Source organism: Natator depressus, chromosome 11, assembly GCF_965152275.1.
Source record: "Natator depressus isolate rNatDep1 chromosome 11, rNatDep2.hap1, whole genome shotgun sequence".
NCBI lineage: Eukaryota > Metazoa > Chordata > Testudines > Cheloniidae > Natator > Natator depressus.
The window spans coordinates 68,137,332-68,153,610 of record NC_134244.1 but is presented as its reverse complement, the minus strand read 5'-3'; the positions used below and the strand labels follow the sequence as shown (position 1 = coordinate 68,153,610).

Below are 16,279 nucleotides of genomic sequence, written 5' to 3'. Positions count from 1 at the left end.
CACCCTCTCTTGCAGCAGCAGTGCCTAAGGGCAAGTGCAGGGAGGGCAGGGGAACCCAGCCCCACCCTACTCCACCGGGTTCCAACCCAGGGCTCTTCAAAACCAGTTATCCTGTTGCAGGGTTCAGATCTCCATATCCCCATCCTCTGGGTCGCTTCCTACCCTTAGTCCCGGCTCTGGTATCGCCTCTGCCGGTAACAGCGCATCGTCCCTTTCGGTCCCCACGGTCGACTGGGCTCCTGAGGCGTAATCAGGGTGTTCGGCCTCAGCAGTTTGGAGTCCCGGCAGCTTCTTAGCAGGAGCCTGCAGCACGCATCTGCTCTCCTCCTCAGTCAGCCCAGACTGAGCTGAGCCTCTTCCTTTTATATGCTCCCGCCCCTGGGAGCATGCCCAGCAAGAGCATTGCCAGTGTGGTGTTCATACACCCCATCACAGGCCCAGATTCAAAAAGGTATTTAGGTGCCTATGTACCTTTGTGAATCAGGGCCTGGGTGCATATCCCTTTGTGCATTCAGAAAAAAAACCCCACCACCCAAATACCCAGAGCAAGGCAGCAATCCCAGCACCACCTCTGCACCCCTCCTTTATATCTCCCGAGAAACGGTATTTCTGAACTTCAGGCTGCAGAGAACACAGTACTGCATTGTGCTCTAGCCTCTGACAAGGACTAGCCAAGGGAAGGGAAAACGTGTGGCATTTGTGTGATGTTTAGCCTTGCACAGAAAAAACTACCCTTTGCCGACCATCCTACGCACGTCCGCAGGGCTTGCACAGGGCCACATGGCTTTACAGTGACGCTGGAACTGTAGCCCTGGGAGTTTCCTAGGCAGCAGTTGTACAAGCGCTCAGTAATTGTACAGGAGCACTGGGGCTGTAAGGCTGTGAACTTCCTCAGCAGCAACGGCACAAGCCTTCGGAGGCCCTGTGGGAGTGCCAGGGCTGTGGTACTGCGAGCTTCCTCTACAGCAGTGGCATAAAATGCGCTGAGGAACATCTGCACCACAATGCTGCGAGCTTCCTCCGCAGAGGGGGCACAGCACACAGTAAGCGCTAGGGCTCTGGTGCTACTCAGGAGCAGTGGCACGAGCAAGCCTTGCGTTTTGGGGCCACAGAATAAAGGTTCAAGCACCTGTCCCACGTAGGGGCTGTTTCAATATTTCACCACCTTTCCTTCCACTCCCATACAAGAAAACCAGGCCAGTTAACTTGCAGATTCTTTAATACTTTTGCAGTGACTAGCATGTTTCAAAGATTCTGTTGTATGGCTAATTTTCAGGCAACCAATGGGCGGATACGAGAGACTTGTCTGTGGACCATGAGTTGAGGACTGCTCCTCTGTATCAACAGACAGCCTGGCTGTAACTGCAGAGCCATGGCCCATCTCTAGCACTATGTGGTGTATCGGAGAAGAGGGAAGGGATTCCTGACAAGAAGGGCTGCGTTCATTATACCAGTGCTCAGCTTTCGGACCAGACTGATCTTCTTACTCAGAGGGAGTACTTTGGATTGCTGTTGAGGCCCTGTGACTTCCTCTCCGAGCACCCCCATCCTCAGATCCCAGTGTCACAGCCCTGGTGTCTTTCCTTTCTTCAGGGGGACTAGAGGATTCCTGACCCATGTTAATGTTGAATCCCTCTGCAGTAGCTAGAAACCTCACAAATAAAGAACGCAGTCCTGCGACTCTCACTCACGTGGGTAATCCTTCTTCCTACCAATGGGATTACTCAGAGAAGCAAGGGCTACTCTCCTAAGAATGGATCAGGTCTGAAGGCACTTGCTATGCAAGAGCAAACACGGTAATCATTGTTACCCAATGCCAGCTAAAACTTCAATGGGCTTGCTGCTTTCCAGGTGAACAGTGATTTACACGTGCAGGTCCCCCATGCACCAGGCCTGCAGCTCAGAGCAGCCATAAACTCAGTTTAATGGTCTGCCTAAGCCAGGTTCCTGGCCCACAGGATACACAATGAGATGAGCTTCCCCAGCCCTAGCTGAAAAAGGCGACAGCTCTAAAGTCAAAGGCAGCTGTGTAACCCTGGTGCGTCTTTCTCCTGCTCTCTCTTTTTGGACTGTGTTTTGTTCTGTAAACATCAAGAGGGCATGAAAAGTCATTCAGCAGCAGGACAGGCATGGCTGGTGCACCAGCCTGTTTGGCTCTTACTATTCGTTCCAGTCAGAAAGGTGAGTGCGTACAAGCAGGATGGATTTCAGTCCCTTCCCCAGTGTCTGTCACAGCGCCTCCTGCTGACTGTGGAGCAGGCCACAGCAGGGGCACTGCAGTGACTGCAGGTGGAAGCTTTCCCAGCTTTGAGTGCAAAGTCGATCCCTCCATTTCAGGGGGGGAAGAGTGTGATGGGTGGAGGGGGAAGTGACTGCCTTTGGCCTGCTGGCTTTCCCTGTTGGAAGCAGAACAGAGGCTAGGATAGGATAATAGAAAAGAGGATGGGAAAAATCTAGAAACCTCTCACATTAAAAACAAACACACACAGTATTCCTGCTGGAGCTAACTGCTCTGACTGAGCCTCATGACATAGATAAAAAAAAATCCATGTCTGTATTTAAAACTCATGGTTTGAGTTCATGTCTATGGGAGGATAGTTTTGTCAGCGGGGGTACGGTGAGCACGGTCCACTACCAAGCAAAGAGAGGTTTACTGTCTTCCTTGGAGAGTTCACACAAACAGTTCAGCAGCAGCAAAGTGTCGCCAAGGAACTTGGACGGGACGATGTCAATCACGATCTTGCGCAGATCAGCTGGGCTGCTATGGAGTGGGCTGGAGTGCAGGTCTGGCCGCTGTTTCAGGATGCCGTAGGTGTTGATCAGGAACTCGCTGAACACCGGGTGCACATCCCGGTTGTAGCCCATCTTCTCGAGGCGTGCAGCGAGGGACAGGTAGCGCTGCATCATGGCTCGGTGCTTTTTCTCATCCACAGAGCCATCCAGGCACTTCATGGAGACCTAGGAGGTTTAAAAAAACAGGGAGAAGCTGTTAGCGCCATTCATGGATAATCATGGGCAGGCCCCGGGGGTTCCTAAAGCCACCACTTTCTGGCTGCATCCACAGCATCCCGGTCTGTCTGCCGCTCAGCAATGACAGTGCTGGAAACTGGCACGCTGGAGAACAAAGTCCCAGTACAGCTGCGGAAGGGACACGGAAGGGCCGGCCAGGGATGAATGAAGCTGCACCTGGCTAGATGCAGTGATAGCTGAAGCTGAGTCGGGTCCCAGACTCTGCAGGCCTCACCTGGCTGGAGGGCCGCACGTTGGCCACCCCTCCATGAACCCTTGTGTTTCTACAGGCAGCTAACGAGCGACTGTATGGACTGAGCTGGGTTTGGCCTGCATGTTAAGGGGCTGGACCCTCAGCTGGTGTAAATTGATGCTGCTCCACTGAAGTGAGCCAGGATGCTGGCAAGCTTTCCAGTTCTCAGGGGAGAGAACTAGGCAGCCCTTCTTGCCAAGGAGAACCAACACCCCCCAGAACATGGGAGTTCTTTTAGCTCTCACCATGCTCGTTACTGTGCAACACAAGCCCCCACCTTCTCCCCTAAGCTACCTGGCTGGCCTCCCCCGTGTGGCTGAATGTCCCAGGGAAGAGAGCAGACCTGCTAGCTGGGAGGGAGTTGGTGCCTCTCCCCTCATTCAGTTACCAACTTTAACAATCAATATTTCTCCCTGACTGACAGCCACTTCCACGGCAGACTACAACATCCTCAGCCTCCTGTGTTCCCCCCATGCACACACCATCGATTCATGAGGCTCACAGGTCACATGCCCAGGTTTCCATGGTAGGGTATGTCTACACTGCCCACTAAGCCGTGATTCTGACTCAGGTTTGAGTCCAAGCCCCCTTCCTGTCCACATACAAATCAGTCTGATTTGGGTGAGCAAGCACTCAGGACCTGGGTCCTAGGGCCCAGCTGGAGGGGAGGGTCAGAGCCCAAGTCCCGCTGTGACTTAGATCCAAGCCCTCTCATTTTGCAGTGTGGACGCAGCTCAAGCCGCCGACCTGAGTCAGAAGATCTACATAGTGCAGCATGGACACATTAGCACAGCTGCGAGACCCAGCACCAGCAATCGTAAACCCAGGTTTAGAATGCAGTGTGGACGCTCAAGCGTGGTTGGAAACACTGAATCTGCAACGCCAGGTCCCACAGACCTAGATTTACAATGCAGTGTAGACACACCCACAATCTGTTTCACATTGCCGTGGCTCTCTCTGCACAAAAGCCAAATAGATTTTCACTGCACAAAACCACTTATTTTTCTTATTACCAAGTTTTACGCATATGTGGAGCTCCAGGCCTTTCAAGCAGCTTGGGCTTCTGAGCCTAGTGATTAATTTATGTATCAATAAGCATAACCGTAGCATTTAGAGTATTATGAGTGTAGCTCGCAACTCTCCTGCGAGGGATTATTATCCCCAATTTCACAGATGGGAAACTGAGACATAGAGGCCCAGATGATCCTCAAAAGTATTTAGGTGCCTAACTCCCACTGATTTCGGAGAGATTAAGACCAAAATGCATGAAAGGCTGGGACACTGCAAAAAGCCCTTAGGAAGCCCATGAAATTTTCAATGTTGGTGTGTGGCTGCATTTCAGATTTTCGGAGTCCCACTGTAATGCTCTCTCTCTTTCACACATACACACACACACACCCCTAGAGTTGGCGGGAACAGGATTTTTCATTTAGCAGGGATATTTTGTGACTTCAAAAAGTCTCCTGTTCTGAAGTGGAATGAAAAAAACTATTTTTTTAAAATTTCATTTTGGTTCCACTGAAATTTTTAATTTTGTCAAAATCAAAATGTTTTGTTCTGATTCTGACTTTTAAAACATTATATATTATGCAACAGAATATAAAATTGAAAAAACTGAAATGAAAATTTATTTCGAGATGGGAAAAAACCAAAAAGGTTCTGTTCTGAAATAGTCGGTTTCAACCTGGTCGATTTGCTGTTTTTCTATTTTTCTTTCTAAATGAATTTTCATCAGAAATGACCCGTTTCCATGAAACTTTTTGCTTTCAGCAAATGGACATTGTCCCACTGGAAAATTTCCAGCTGGCTCTATGCACCGTCCTGTCCCTCAGCAGATTCAAGGAAGGATTTACCTGTTTGATTTTCTCAGGAATGTTGGACACTGTGTAGCCATAAAGTCTCGTTACTCCAGGAAACACATAAGCAAGGATGCGCCTGTCTAGCTGGAAGGCAATCTCACCCACTATGCGGCCATTTTTCTTGCTGTTCAGCTCCAACTCTATATGAAGGACAGGCTGGTTGTTAGTTCTATCGTAACTTAAGGCACAAAGGCCAAATGTTTTCACTGTGCTTAGATTCAGGTTAAAGTTTTACTGCTTGGTTTGAGCCAGATGCCAGGAGAGAGGATATATCCTCACACAAGTTATATACACAGATGCGCACATATACAACCAAACACAGCACTGACTTCCCAGTGCCATGCATGAACTGGATAACATCTGCCTCCTTAAATGGATTGGTTATGTAAATACGCATGGAAAGGGACTTTGGAAATAAATACATGTATAAGGAGAAAAGCAGGTCACATTCAGGGCTTTTCTCAGCCATAAAACCCCCACTGCCCTTCCAGATGGGCTTATCCACGCGAGGGTCAGGTCTACACTACAAAGTTTTGCTGGCATCACTGTGTCAGTCAGGGGTGGAAAAAACCGTGCCCCCTAGCAACAGAACTGCCAGTGTAGATGCAGCTATGTCGACAGAAGAGTGTTTCTGTGACCATAGGCAATGTCGCATGGGGAGGTGGTGTTACCGTGCCAGCAGAAAAACTCCTTGTGTCAGCATGAGCTGTGTCTGCATTAGGGGGCTCTACAGCATAGCCGTAGTGATGAAGCCATGCTGACAAAGGCTCTGTAGCATAGAGGTATTTAAAAATCATATTGGGGGACCCCCAGGTTCACCTTGCCCTTAGGAGCACATATTAAAATAGACACTTGCCCTGTGTACACTAGGACTTTGAAACATGTTAATTAAAACATAGAATCATAGAAATGTAGGGCTGGAAGGGACCTCAAGAAGTCATCCAGCCCAACACTAAGATAGGAATAAGTACACCTAGACCATCATTGACAGGTGTTTGTCCAACCTGTTCCTAAAAACCTCCAATGATGGGGATTCCACAACCTCCCTTGGAAGCCTGTTTCAGGGCATAACTACCTCAATAGTTAGAAAGTTTTTCCTAATGCCTAACCTAAATCTCCTTTGCCACGGATTAGGCCAATTACATCTTGCCCTACCTTCAGTGAATATGGAGAAATATTGATCAATGTCTTCATTATAACAGCTCTTGATATATTTGAAGACCATTATCAGGTCCCCCCGAGTCTTCTTTTCTCAAGACTAAACATGATCAGTTTTTCCTCACAGGTCAGGTTTTCTAAACCTTTTATCATTTTTGTTGCTCTCATCTGGACTCTCTCCCGTTTGTCCACATCTTTCTTAAAGTGTGATGCCCAGAACTGGACACAATACTTCAGCTGAAGCCTCACCGGTGCTGAGTATCTCCCATGTCTTACATATGACAATTACCTCCCATGCCTTACATACAACACTCCTATTCATGAACCCTGGAATGATATTAGGTTTTTTCATAACTGCATCACATTGTTGACTCCAACTTATGATCCTTTTCAGCAGTGCCAGCACCTAATCACTGAGTCCCCATTTTGTAGCTGTGAATTTGATGTTTCCTTCCTAAGTGAAGTACGGGTACTTTGGACTTGTCTGTATTGAATTTCGCTTTGTTGAAATCAGGCCAATTCTCCAATTTGTCAAGGTCATTTGGAATTCTAATTCTGTCCTCCCAAATGCTTGCAATCTCTCCAGGTTGGTGTCATCAGCAGATTTTATAAGCATACTCTCCACTCCATTATTCAAGTAATTAATGAAAATAATGACTAGTACCGGACCCAGGACTGACCTCTGTGGGACACCACTAGATACGCCCTCCCAGTTTGACAGTGAACCTTTGATAACTACTCTCTGAGTACAGTTTTTCAATCAGTTGTACACCCACCTTATGGTAATTTCATCTAGATATTTTCCTAGTTTGATTATGAAAATGTCATGGGGGACTGTGTCAAAAGCCTGACTAAAATCAAGGTATATCAAGTCTACTGCTTCCCCTCTTATCCTCTAGGTCAGTAAGCCTCTTAAAGAAGGAAATTAGGTTGTTTTGAGACAATCTGTTCTTCACAAATCCATGTTAGGTAGTCCCTATTACCCTATTACCCTCCAGGTGCTTACAAATTGATTTTTCAGTAATTTGTTCCAGTATCTTTCCAGATATCAAAGTTAGGCTGACTGGACTAAAACAGCCCAGGTCCCCTTTGTTCCTCTTGTTAAAGATTAGAACTGTGCTTGTCCTTCTCCAGTCCTTGGAATCTCACCCACCCTCCACGAATTATCACAGCAAATTGCTAACGGCTCCCAGGTTGCTTCAGCTAGTTCTTTAAGTACCCTAGGATGAACTTTATCAGGCCCTGCTGACTTGGATAGACCTAATTTATTTTCTATAACTTGTTCTTTGCCTATTTTGGCCTGCATTCCTTCCCCCTTGGTGTTAATATTAATTGTGTTGAGTATATGGTCACCATTAAACATTTTTTAGTGAATACTGAAGCAAAATAGGCATTAAACACCTCAGCTTTCTTGATGTCATTAGCTATTAGCTCACCTTCCCCAGTAAGTAGGGAACCTACACTTTCCTTCGTCCTGCTTTTGCACCTAATGTATTTAAAGAGCCTCTTCTCATTGCCTTTTATGTCTCTTGCAAGGTGTAACTCATTTTGAGCCTTAGTCTTTCTGACCTTGTCCCTACATGTTTGTGCTATTCTTTTGTACTTCTTCGTAATCTGTCCATGCTTCCACTTTTTGTAGGATTCTTTTTTGATTTTCAGGTCATTAAAGACCTCCTGATGCAGCCATATTGGACTCTTGAGAACATAAGAACGGCCATACTGGGTCAGACCAATGATCCATTTAGCCCAGTATCCTGTCTTCCCACAGCGGCCAATGCCAGGTTCTTCAGAGGGAATTAATGGAGCATGTAATCATCCCGTGATTCATCCCCCACCACCCATTCCCAGCGTCTGGTAACAAAGGCTAAGGACACTTCAGAGCATGGTTTTGTATTCCTGCCCATCCTGGTTAATAGCCATTGATGGACCTATCCTCTGTGAACTTATCCAGTTCTTTTTTGACCTGTTATACTCTTACTATTCTTCCTATCTTTCCCTTGCATCAGGATAGTTTGCAGTTGTGCCTTTAATATTGTCTCCTTGAGAAACTGACAGCTCTTCTGAACTTTTTCCCTTATATTTTCTTCCCATAGGACCTTACCTACCAGTTCTCTGCATTTGTTAAAGTCTGCTTTTTATAAAAATCAATTGGCCTTATTCTGCTGCTCTCATCACTCCTTCCTTTCCTTAGATGCAAAATATTGGTGATCAAGTTTTAAAAGATGCCTTTTATCCTAGTGTGGCCAAGCTCTAGGGCAACAAAAAGCCCCCACTCCCCCATGCTTGCAGAGACAGCTTATGATTAGTGTCAGTTAAGCCCATCTTTAGCTACAGTTACTAGCAGCAAGGCCAGGGTGAAATCACGTCATTACCATTTAAATAATAGGTATGGGGCTTCCGTGGCTCATCTCCTCCTGGGCTCTCTGAGAACCAGACTCTCTTTTTCCTGTGCATCTCTTCTGAGTCCAGGGACATTTTCTCACCCACTGTATCCCGTGCATTGTTTATAAGGGGGACTGGCTTCCTTGGGGGAATTCCCGGGGGAAATGGCTCCAGTGTTTTGAAGTATCCTGGAAACACAGCCTGTGCCTGGGCCCCTTCCTTGTGTGAAATGCTGAGGGGATTTGAGGAAACAAATTCTCCCAGGGACGATGGCTGGGGCTGACTCAGCGGGTCTGGTGCATTGAGGACACTTCCATGCTGCTGGTGAGCTACAACAAAGCAAAAGGGGGTATAGGATAAGAGTTAGCCATGGCTTCCTATAGATTTCCAGTGAAGAGGGCCTGAGAAATCTAGAGGGCCCAGCTCTGATTATCTGTCTAGGTGTTTATGAACGTAAATCCAAGTGCCTGCTTAGTGCCTCTCATTTTGGGGATCTCAGTGTCTGATAACCTCTAGAATCAACAACATTCAAAACTGGACACACCGTCTTGCCCAGCTCTCTTCATACGAACAGAACTGGACACAACTCAGGAGGGTTGTCTTTGTTCAGAGAGGGCTTTGGCTGGAAGAACAGGTGGTGAGGTGCACGGGCAGAGTTGTCAGTGGCATGGGAAACTCCATGGCTTTTTCTAGTCACTGCTCTCAGAGAATGTCCCATAGCCAAGGACAAGTGTATTTGGGAAGTTTGGTGGGGATGTACTGAGCAGAGTAATTGGAGAGTTCAGAGTTTGTGAGAGCAGGGTCAGCCCTGACCCCTTCTCCATCTTGTCTTTCCCTGTGGTCCTTTTGGGTGCATCCCTATCTGGGGTGGGGCTGGTGGCAAAAGAGCCAGCTGGTTTGGGGGGTTCCTGGCACTAACATTTCTGCCACTCTATGTGTGTGACCACAGGATCAGGCAAGGGGATCACCTCACTTTGAACCCTTTCAAGTTTTCCTGGAAGTCAGAGGACAAACAGTCGCAGCCACAGATTTATGTCCTGCATCCACCACAAGCAACTTGTTCACCTTAGAACAAGAGGAAGGGGACTAGCCGTATCAGCTGAAAAAAACCCCACATGAGACACAAACCTAAACGCAATGTAACACTGATTCAGGGCTCGCCCTGGCTTCTAGAGGACATGGTCCCTTGGTCCAGCACTGGTGCCCCTGCCCTCTTGGCCTGATCCTGAGAAGCACAGACACCACTCGAAACGCTTAGTGTAGTCACCTGGATGTTGAGAGCTCCATGAAATCTTGAGCTACAATAGAGGGGTCAGTTCTTACCCATCCCATATAAACGAGCCTTATCTCCGCCAGGTGAAGCCACATCTGTGAAGCAGACTTTCTTCAGCCTTGAGAGGTCTATGGATTCTGGCAGCTGTTTCTCCATCCTGGTGGTCCAGGAAGTGCTGGAAAGCAGGATTGGTTTCCTCTCTCTAGGTGTAGGCTGAAACAAAGTGGGATTATTGGGAATCCCCTTAAATGTAGCCTCTGCCTGGGCTTTGGAGCTAGACAGAGTTGCTTCCTCATTTGCAATATGGAGAGGGGAATAACTGAACTCCTGCAGCAGCGAAGGGTGTAGGTGACTTGGGCTCTCCAGTGGCTTGATATCTCTTCTGTGAGGCTGGGCTGCAACAGAGAAGAGAGAATACACTGTTACCATTCAAAAGAAGGCTTTTACTCGGGCAGCTGATCTCTTTTTCTCTGGTGCTAGAACAACTATGAATCCCACATGGGAGGTGCCATGTGCCTGACAGAGCTTGGCAGCAGGGCAGTGTTGTCAGACACATTGCCAGTGAACCTTATTAATGCCCCTTCAGTCGTGTCCGGTTGGGATCCAAGAAGTGGGTGGGCGGAAGCGGGCTCACTGCTATAGGACCTCCCCGCAGCCTAAGGGGAGGATCCACAGGTCCAGGATTCCAAATAATTACGGGGGACAACTAAGGCGACAGCAGGAACTGGAGTGAGGTCACAGGGCTAAACGAAGGGAACCTATGGGGACACCGAGCAGAGAACCCTGGACAGCGCCCACTGCTCCTCGAAGACGTCAAGGGAGCCAGTGGAGTGTCCCCGGGTAGATAGACCCTTCCAAACCCAGAGCTCCAGTGAGTGTGAAAAGACAGTCGCATGTTACAGCTACAGTGCAGCGCCCTCTCCTGGAGAGAGAGGGGAAAAGCAAACAACAATTGGCTGGTGTCACGTTAGAGAAGATTGAGGTAGGTGGGGGTCATCTTCGAAGACAGGGAGGGCGACCCTATTGCACCAGGGTGGAATCAGTTTGCTGGTGGGGCTGTCATCAGAGAAAATAAATTAACAGGTCAGATCAGGTTATTTCTCAGACCGGCTTGTGGCCAGGAATCCTCGCTGGTGAGTTGTTACTAACAGTCCATGGAACAAGGAGAGTGGGGAACAGAACTCCCCACCCCCATACACAGCCCTCCCCAGGACTGAATGCTTGTTTTGGATAGTTCCTGTATTCTCTCTCTTTCAGGCCTGCCCTGCCTCCCAAAGGATGTGCTGGCTGACAAGAAGGTGTCCACCTTACACCACTTGGCTAAGGGATGGGCATGGGTTGCGAAACTTGTTTCCTGGGTCCCTGTGCCCTTCTCTCCAGGGGCGGTGCCTTAGACAGAACCCGCTGCACTGAGTCCATGTGGACCAATGTTGAAGCAGCAACAGGCAGAGGAAAGACCTTTGCTGTTCAGAGCGGGGGATCAGAAATGCCGGTTCTGAACACCAGCAATATGCCTCTGGGACATGGGACCACAGACAGGCATTCCCTGTCATCCTGAGCCACATCAGCCCGTCACTTGCAATGGCAAGTACCGGGGCAGGCACAACTGCCTTGTTACACCCATCTCTGGGGCTCAGCCCTATTCCCCTCGGGGAAGTGATAATGAAAACGCCCTCCCTAACATGGCCTCTGGCTTCAATGCTACAGTTGGGTGGAGATGCCCTGTCCCTAAGAATGAGCCAAGGAGCCCCCACAGCCCACAGATCTATCGCACTGCCCACACCTCTCAAACAGCGGCCAGTTCTCAGCACTGGAAGAAGGGAGGAATGTAACATGCTGGGGGCATCTCTTCCAGATTCCTGAGGAGGATTTCAGAACAAGGAAGGAAGGCCCAGGTTTTACACAGAGCCCAGAGCATGCAGGGACTGGACTATGGTAATTCAGTGAGCACTAAGCTTATATTCGTACAGGGCAGCCATTGGTAGTAATGCTCAGAGTTCCCCACCTCAGTCTTCAGTCTCCCAGAAAACCTTGATTTAAGGAGCTCCTGGGAACTACAGACACAACAGAGCACCCTATCAGTAATCTGTCTGGATGATAGGATGACCATTGTCTATCAACGCTATTATGGACCAGATCTTCACTCAGCTGATGTAAGCCAATGTTGCTCCATGACGTCAATGGAACCACGTTGGTTTGCACCAGATGAGCTTTATGTCTTCTCACAAGCCCTCGCTATTTCTGTCGTTCCTGCAGGTCGTCTGGGGTAACGAACACCTGCAAGAGATGGCGGGAGGGCCTAGAGCATTGCTGGAGGAAATCACAGTAGAAATTTGACTGGGGGATAAGGGATCTTTGAAACTTCACACTATCTGTCAGGGGGTGACATTTTCTTTCCCCGTCCCCCAGAATGTGTGATGTTGCAGTCAGTAGAGTGGATTGCTTGGTGGACAGCTCAGTGAATCTGGGCAGTCTTGTCTGCCAAATAAATTGAGACCTCCTCAGACAGGGCTGGCCATCACCATGATAACAGATCAATTCCAGAAAGGATTCTGGAATACCAGGTCTTCTAAGTCTCTCCCAGTTTTGCTCAATGAGGTATTGGAGGTGCCATAACAAGCTGGTTAGACCCAGGGGTCTCTAGAAGGGAGATGTTGGGTGCATTGTTCATGTAGATTATCTGCATAGGGTCATATACCATGCTCATCACCGTAGTGCAGGGGTCGGCAACCTATGGCAGGCAGCAGAGAGCCATTAAAAATCCTGCCCGCCCCGGCCCGCTCTTCTCCGCCCCTCACCCGCGGGGCAGGGTGAAGAAGCTTGGTCCTGTTGGCTGCTGCTGCAGGGCAGGCAAGGTCCCCCCTTCCCCACCTCTTCCCCCGCCGTGCTGGGTTCCTGCCCCTCCTCCTCTCCCTCCCTGCCGCCGATCAGCTGATGCCCCTTGCGCGGGAGGGGGAGAAGCGGAGCCGCAGCGCGCTCGCTGCTCCTGGGAGGAGGCGGAGAAGAGGTGGGGACAGGGCCATGGGGACGGGGGGTGGAATCAGGGCATATCCTCTCCAGCCCCCTGCCATGAGCTGCTCTGGGCAGGGGGCTGGGAGCACCCCCACGACCCCAGCCCACACCCCCAGCCCTCTGCCCTCACACTTGCACCTCCCCACACACCCTCCCAGCCCTCTGCTCTCACTCCTGCATCCTCCCTCACACACCCCAGCCCTCTGCCCTGACCCCTGCACCCCCCTCACACACCCCAGCCTCCTGCCCTGACCCCTGCATCCCCACGACCCCAGCCCTGACTCCAGCACCCCCACACATACCCAGCCCCCACACACCCCATGTCCTGACTCTTGCACCCCCTACATTCCCACCCTCATCCCTCACACCAAATGGGAGCTGCCCAGGTAAGCACTCCACACCCAAACCTCCTGCCCCAACCCTGAACCCCCTCCCTCATTCTAGCTCCTGGCCAGACCTTACACCCCAAACCTCAGCCTGCTCCTTCACCCCCAGCCCTGTGCTCAGTGCACTCCCACCCTCAGCTCAGTGCAGAGAGAGGAAGAGAATGGGCTAGAACCAGGGAGAAGGTAGGTACGCACTCTATGTGGGCAGGGCTGGGATCCCAGACTGGCAGCGGGCTGAGCGGGGCCGGCAGTCGGGACCCTGGCTGGCAGGAGCTGGCGGACAGAACCCCAGATCGGTAGCGGGCTGAGCAGCAGCGGGCTGAGCCGCTCAGCCCACTGCCGGTCTGGGGTCCCGGCCGCCGGCCCCTTGCCAGCCAGGGCCCCGCTCATCCTGCTGCCGGCCAAGGTGAATGGAACCCCACGCTGGCAGTGGGCTGAGCGGGCCGGTGGCGTAAGATCAGCATTTTAATTTAATTTTAAATGAAGCTTCTTAAACATTTTGAAAAACCTTGTTTACTTTACATACGACAATAGTTTAGTTATGTAATATATAGACTTATAGAGAGACCTTCTAAAAAACATTAAAATGTATCCCTGGCACGCGAAACCTTAAATGAAAGTGAATAAATGAAGACTTGGCCCACCACTTCTGAAAGGTTGCTGACCCCTGGTGTAGTGTCTCTCTCTTAGCGAGAGCAAAGACCCAGTTTCTGACAGAGGAGGGGCTCAGATGGAGTAAAGGACTCATACTCATACCACGTGGCTGGGTGAGAGTGCGCACACAGTTTGCTTGCAGCCAGAGAATTACTGTGTGACAGTTTGGGAATCTGTCTGTCTATGTGACCTTATGAATTCCAGATTGATTTAACGAGTTCTCTGTATATTTACACCCTTAGAGGTGTCCTTCACTGTGTCCATGCATCATCCCACTTGTGTTAAGGCGAGAGGGCTTGGTACCTGAATGGGACAGGTATTGAGGACCATCAACAACTGAATAACCTTGCCCAAGCAGGACAATGGAGATGACCAGCCAAAGGCTACTGACTTGCTGATGGCTGATCTGTCGCAGCACACTGAAGAGCAAGGAATGGAAAAAACCTCAGAGGAAGAACAGGAAGAGACAAAGGCTTTAGAATGTGCTATTAGAAGGGGGTTTTCTCTTGCAAAGTAGAGATGAGAGCCACAGAGCAAGACTGGGCCGGTGGAAAGAGAAGTGCGTTTGCAAAGTCTGTGTGTCCCTTGCTTTAATTGTCACGTCATCCCCAAAGGGTGAAACAGTAGCACACAGGGTCCAAGGCTTTGGTGGAACTCTGGGGAGCGTGCAGTAGTGACTGGGGAGGTCGGGGAGAGCTGGCACTGGTTTCAGGGCCTAGGCAGTGGCACTGCAGAATCCCATATCTCAGAAAGGGGCTAGACAGAGAATATGCACGCTGGGTACATAAGCCTAAAAGCCCAGACCTTGCAACAATGAGTGGACTCTACCCAGACCTGGCGCACAGGAGATCGAGTGGGTGGATCCAAACAGAGCAGCCTGGGGACTGTCCACTAGGGGGAGCTCAGCCAAGGCTCTCACCTATTGCATTAGAGGGCCATTACTCAAAAGAACAAACAGAATCGATGTTCCAGGTTCTCCTTACCTCCTTGTCCTGGCGAACGGGCATTCGGATACACGGGAGCAGGGTGGGAAGTGACAATTCGTCCTTCGTGGCTGTTTTCATAGTGCTGACTCAGTAACGAACGTAATTCATAGTTCTCCCGGAGCAATCTAACCTGATCTTTCAGGTATTCATTTTCATTCTGAATTGTCTTCATCCACTCGTTATCCTCTGTCATTGTCATCCTCCTTGCCCTTGGAGGAGTCAGGTGTAGCAGACAGCCTCAGCAGGGCAAGAGTCACCTGTCCCAGCGCTCAGAAAGGCCCACAGGAAACCTTAGAATGTTCCCACACCATTGTGATATCACTTGCTCTTAAAGGAACAGCTGGGATTTTAGCCCTGAAGATCATTTCGTGGTGCAGGACGTCCCCTGGATGGGGCTGAGCACACGACAGGTAACTCACAATGCTGTGCTCTCCAGTAGAGCTCTTTACCCACAGGTTGTCTGCAAGTCTTGCTTCAAACAGACAGGCACACAGAGTGCGGCCTGGGCTCCTACTCAGAGATGACCAGTCCACTGGATGAGTGGAACATATGCTCTTGGTACATGGAAATGGTAGAGGAACCTGTTTGTCTGGTCTCAGACCACTAGGGTGTGCTGTGCGGCTGTCGGTGATACCCCAATGACTACACCTCTTCCTCTGGGCACAGAAGAGCCTGCAGAGGAATGGAAGGGAAGGGATAGGACTGGAATTACAGGGGTTGGGGCTCATGAATAGACGGGGACAGACATTCAAGGGATGTTCATATAGCTAATTTTCCAGCACCCCTCCAGCACAGATGGTGGTTTAGCCAGGGCGGAGAATGCTCCCCTGTGACACTGCTAAACCCCAGCACCCTCCCCATTTCTGGAAAGCAGAATGGCAGCATTGCTCACACAGAGACCACACCTGATTGGGGGAGGGGCAGATGCTTCTTGTGTCCTCAGTGAGATTTTGGGTACAACCACACACCCCTCTCCCAGAGCACAAGTCAGCTGGATATCCCGTCACTGTCTCACAACATGTAGAACTAACCAAGCCCTGCTGAAAGAATTCCCTGCACCCTTGCCCTTCTCCCCAGGGCTGTTTCTGTGCTGAGCAGTCATGGGCTGTCACTCGTTTTGAAGATGCCATGGATGGGGTTGTGAGATCTGCGCAGTTTGAAGTGATATCCTGGGGAAAGCCACTCCTCACATGGCACAAATAGGTGGGAGAACTGAGGAACTGGCCAAATCTCTACTACTGTCTAGAGGAATATTAAAGCATAAATGCCCATTTTGATTTACCAACCAAGCAATTTAAAAATAAAAC

General features: G+C 49.8%; 1 protein-coding gene across 1 annotated transcript; it reads right to left on the bottom strand.

Annotated features, from left to right (window-relative positions):
- Nucleotides 1-1,243: 1,243 nt before the first annotated feature.
- LOC141995647 (speriolin-like protein) lies at nucleotides 1,244-15,494 on the bottom strand. The gene is made up of 5 exons (XM_074966908.1): nucleotides 14,970-15,494; nucleotides 9,985-10,329; nucleotides 8,652-8,990; nucleotides 5,116-5,261; nucleotides 1,244-2,958 (listed from the first exon to the last, which is right to left on the bottom strand). The coding sequence occupies exons 1-5, from the start codon at nucleotides 15,169-15,171 to the stop codon at nucleotides 2,632-2,634; spliced, it is 1,359 nt and encodes a 452-aa protein (XP_074823009.1). The 5' UTR covers nucleotides 15,172-15,494; the 3' UTR covers nucleotides 1,244-2,631.
- Between the last annotated feature and the right edge of the window lie 785 nt (nucleotides 15,495-16,279).

Bases quoted from the DNA above. Each gene is read 5' to 3' on its own strand.
- LOC141995647 (XM_074966908.1), bottom strand. From the start codon at position 15,171: ATGACAATGACAGAGGATAACGAGTGGATGAAGACAATTCAGAATGAA. The intron at 5,262-8,651 runs GTAATGACGTGA...TCCTTCATATAG, and splicing joins CCATACCTATTATTTAAATG to AGTTGGAGCTGAACAGCAAG. The intron at 2,959-5,115 runs GTAAATCCTTCC...TAAACCTCCTAG, and splicing joins TTCCTGAGAAAATCAAACAG to GTCTCCATGAAGTGCCTGGA.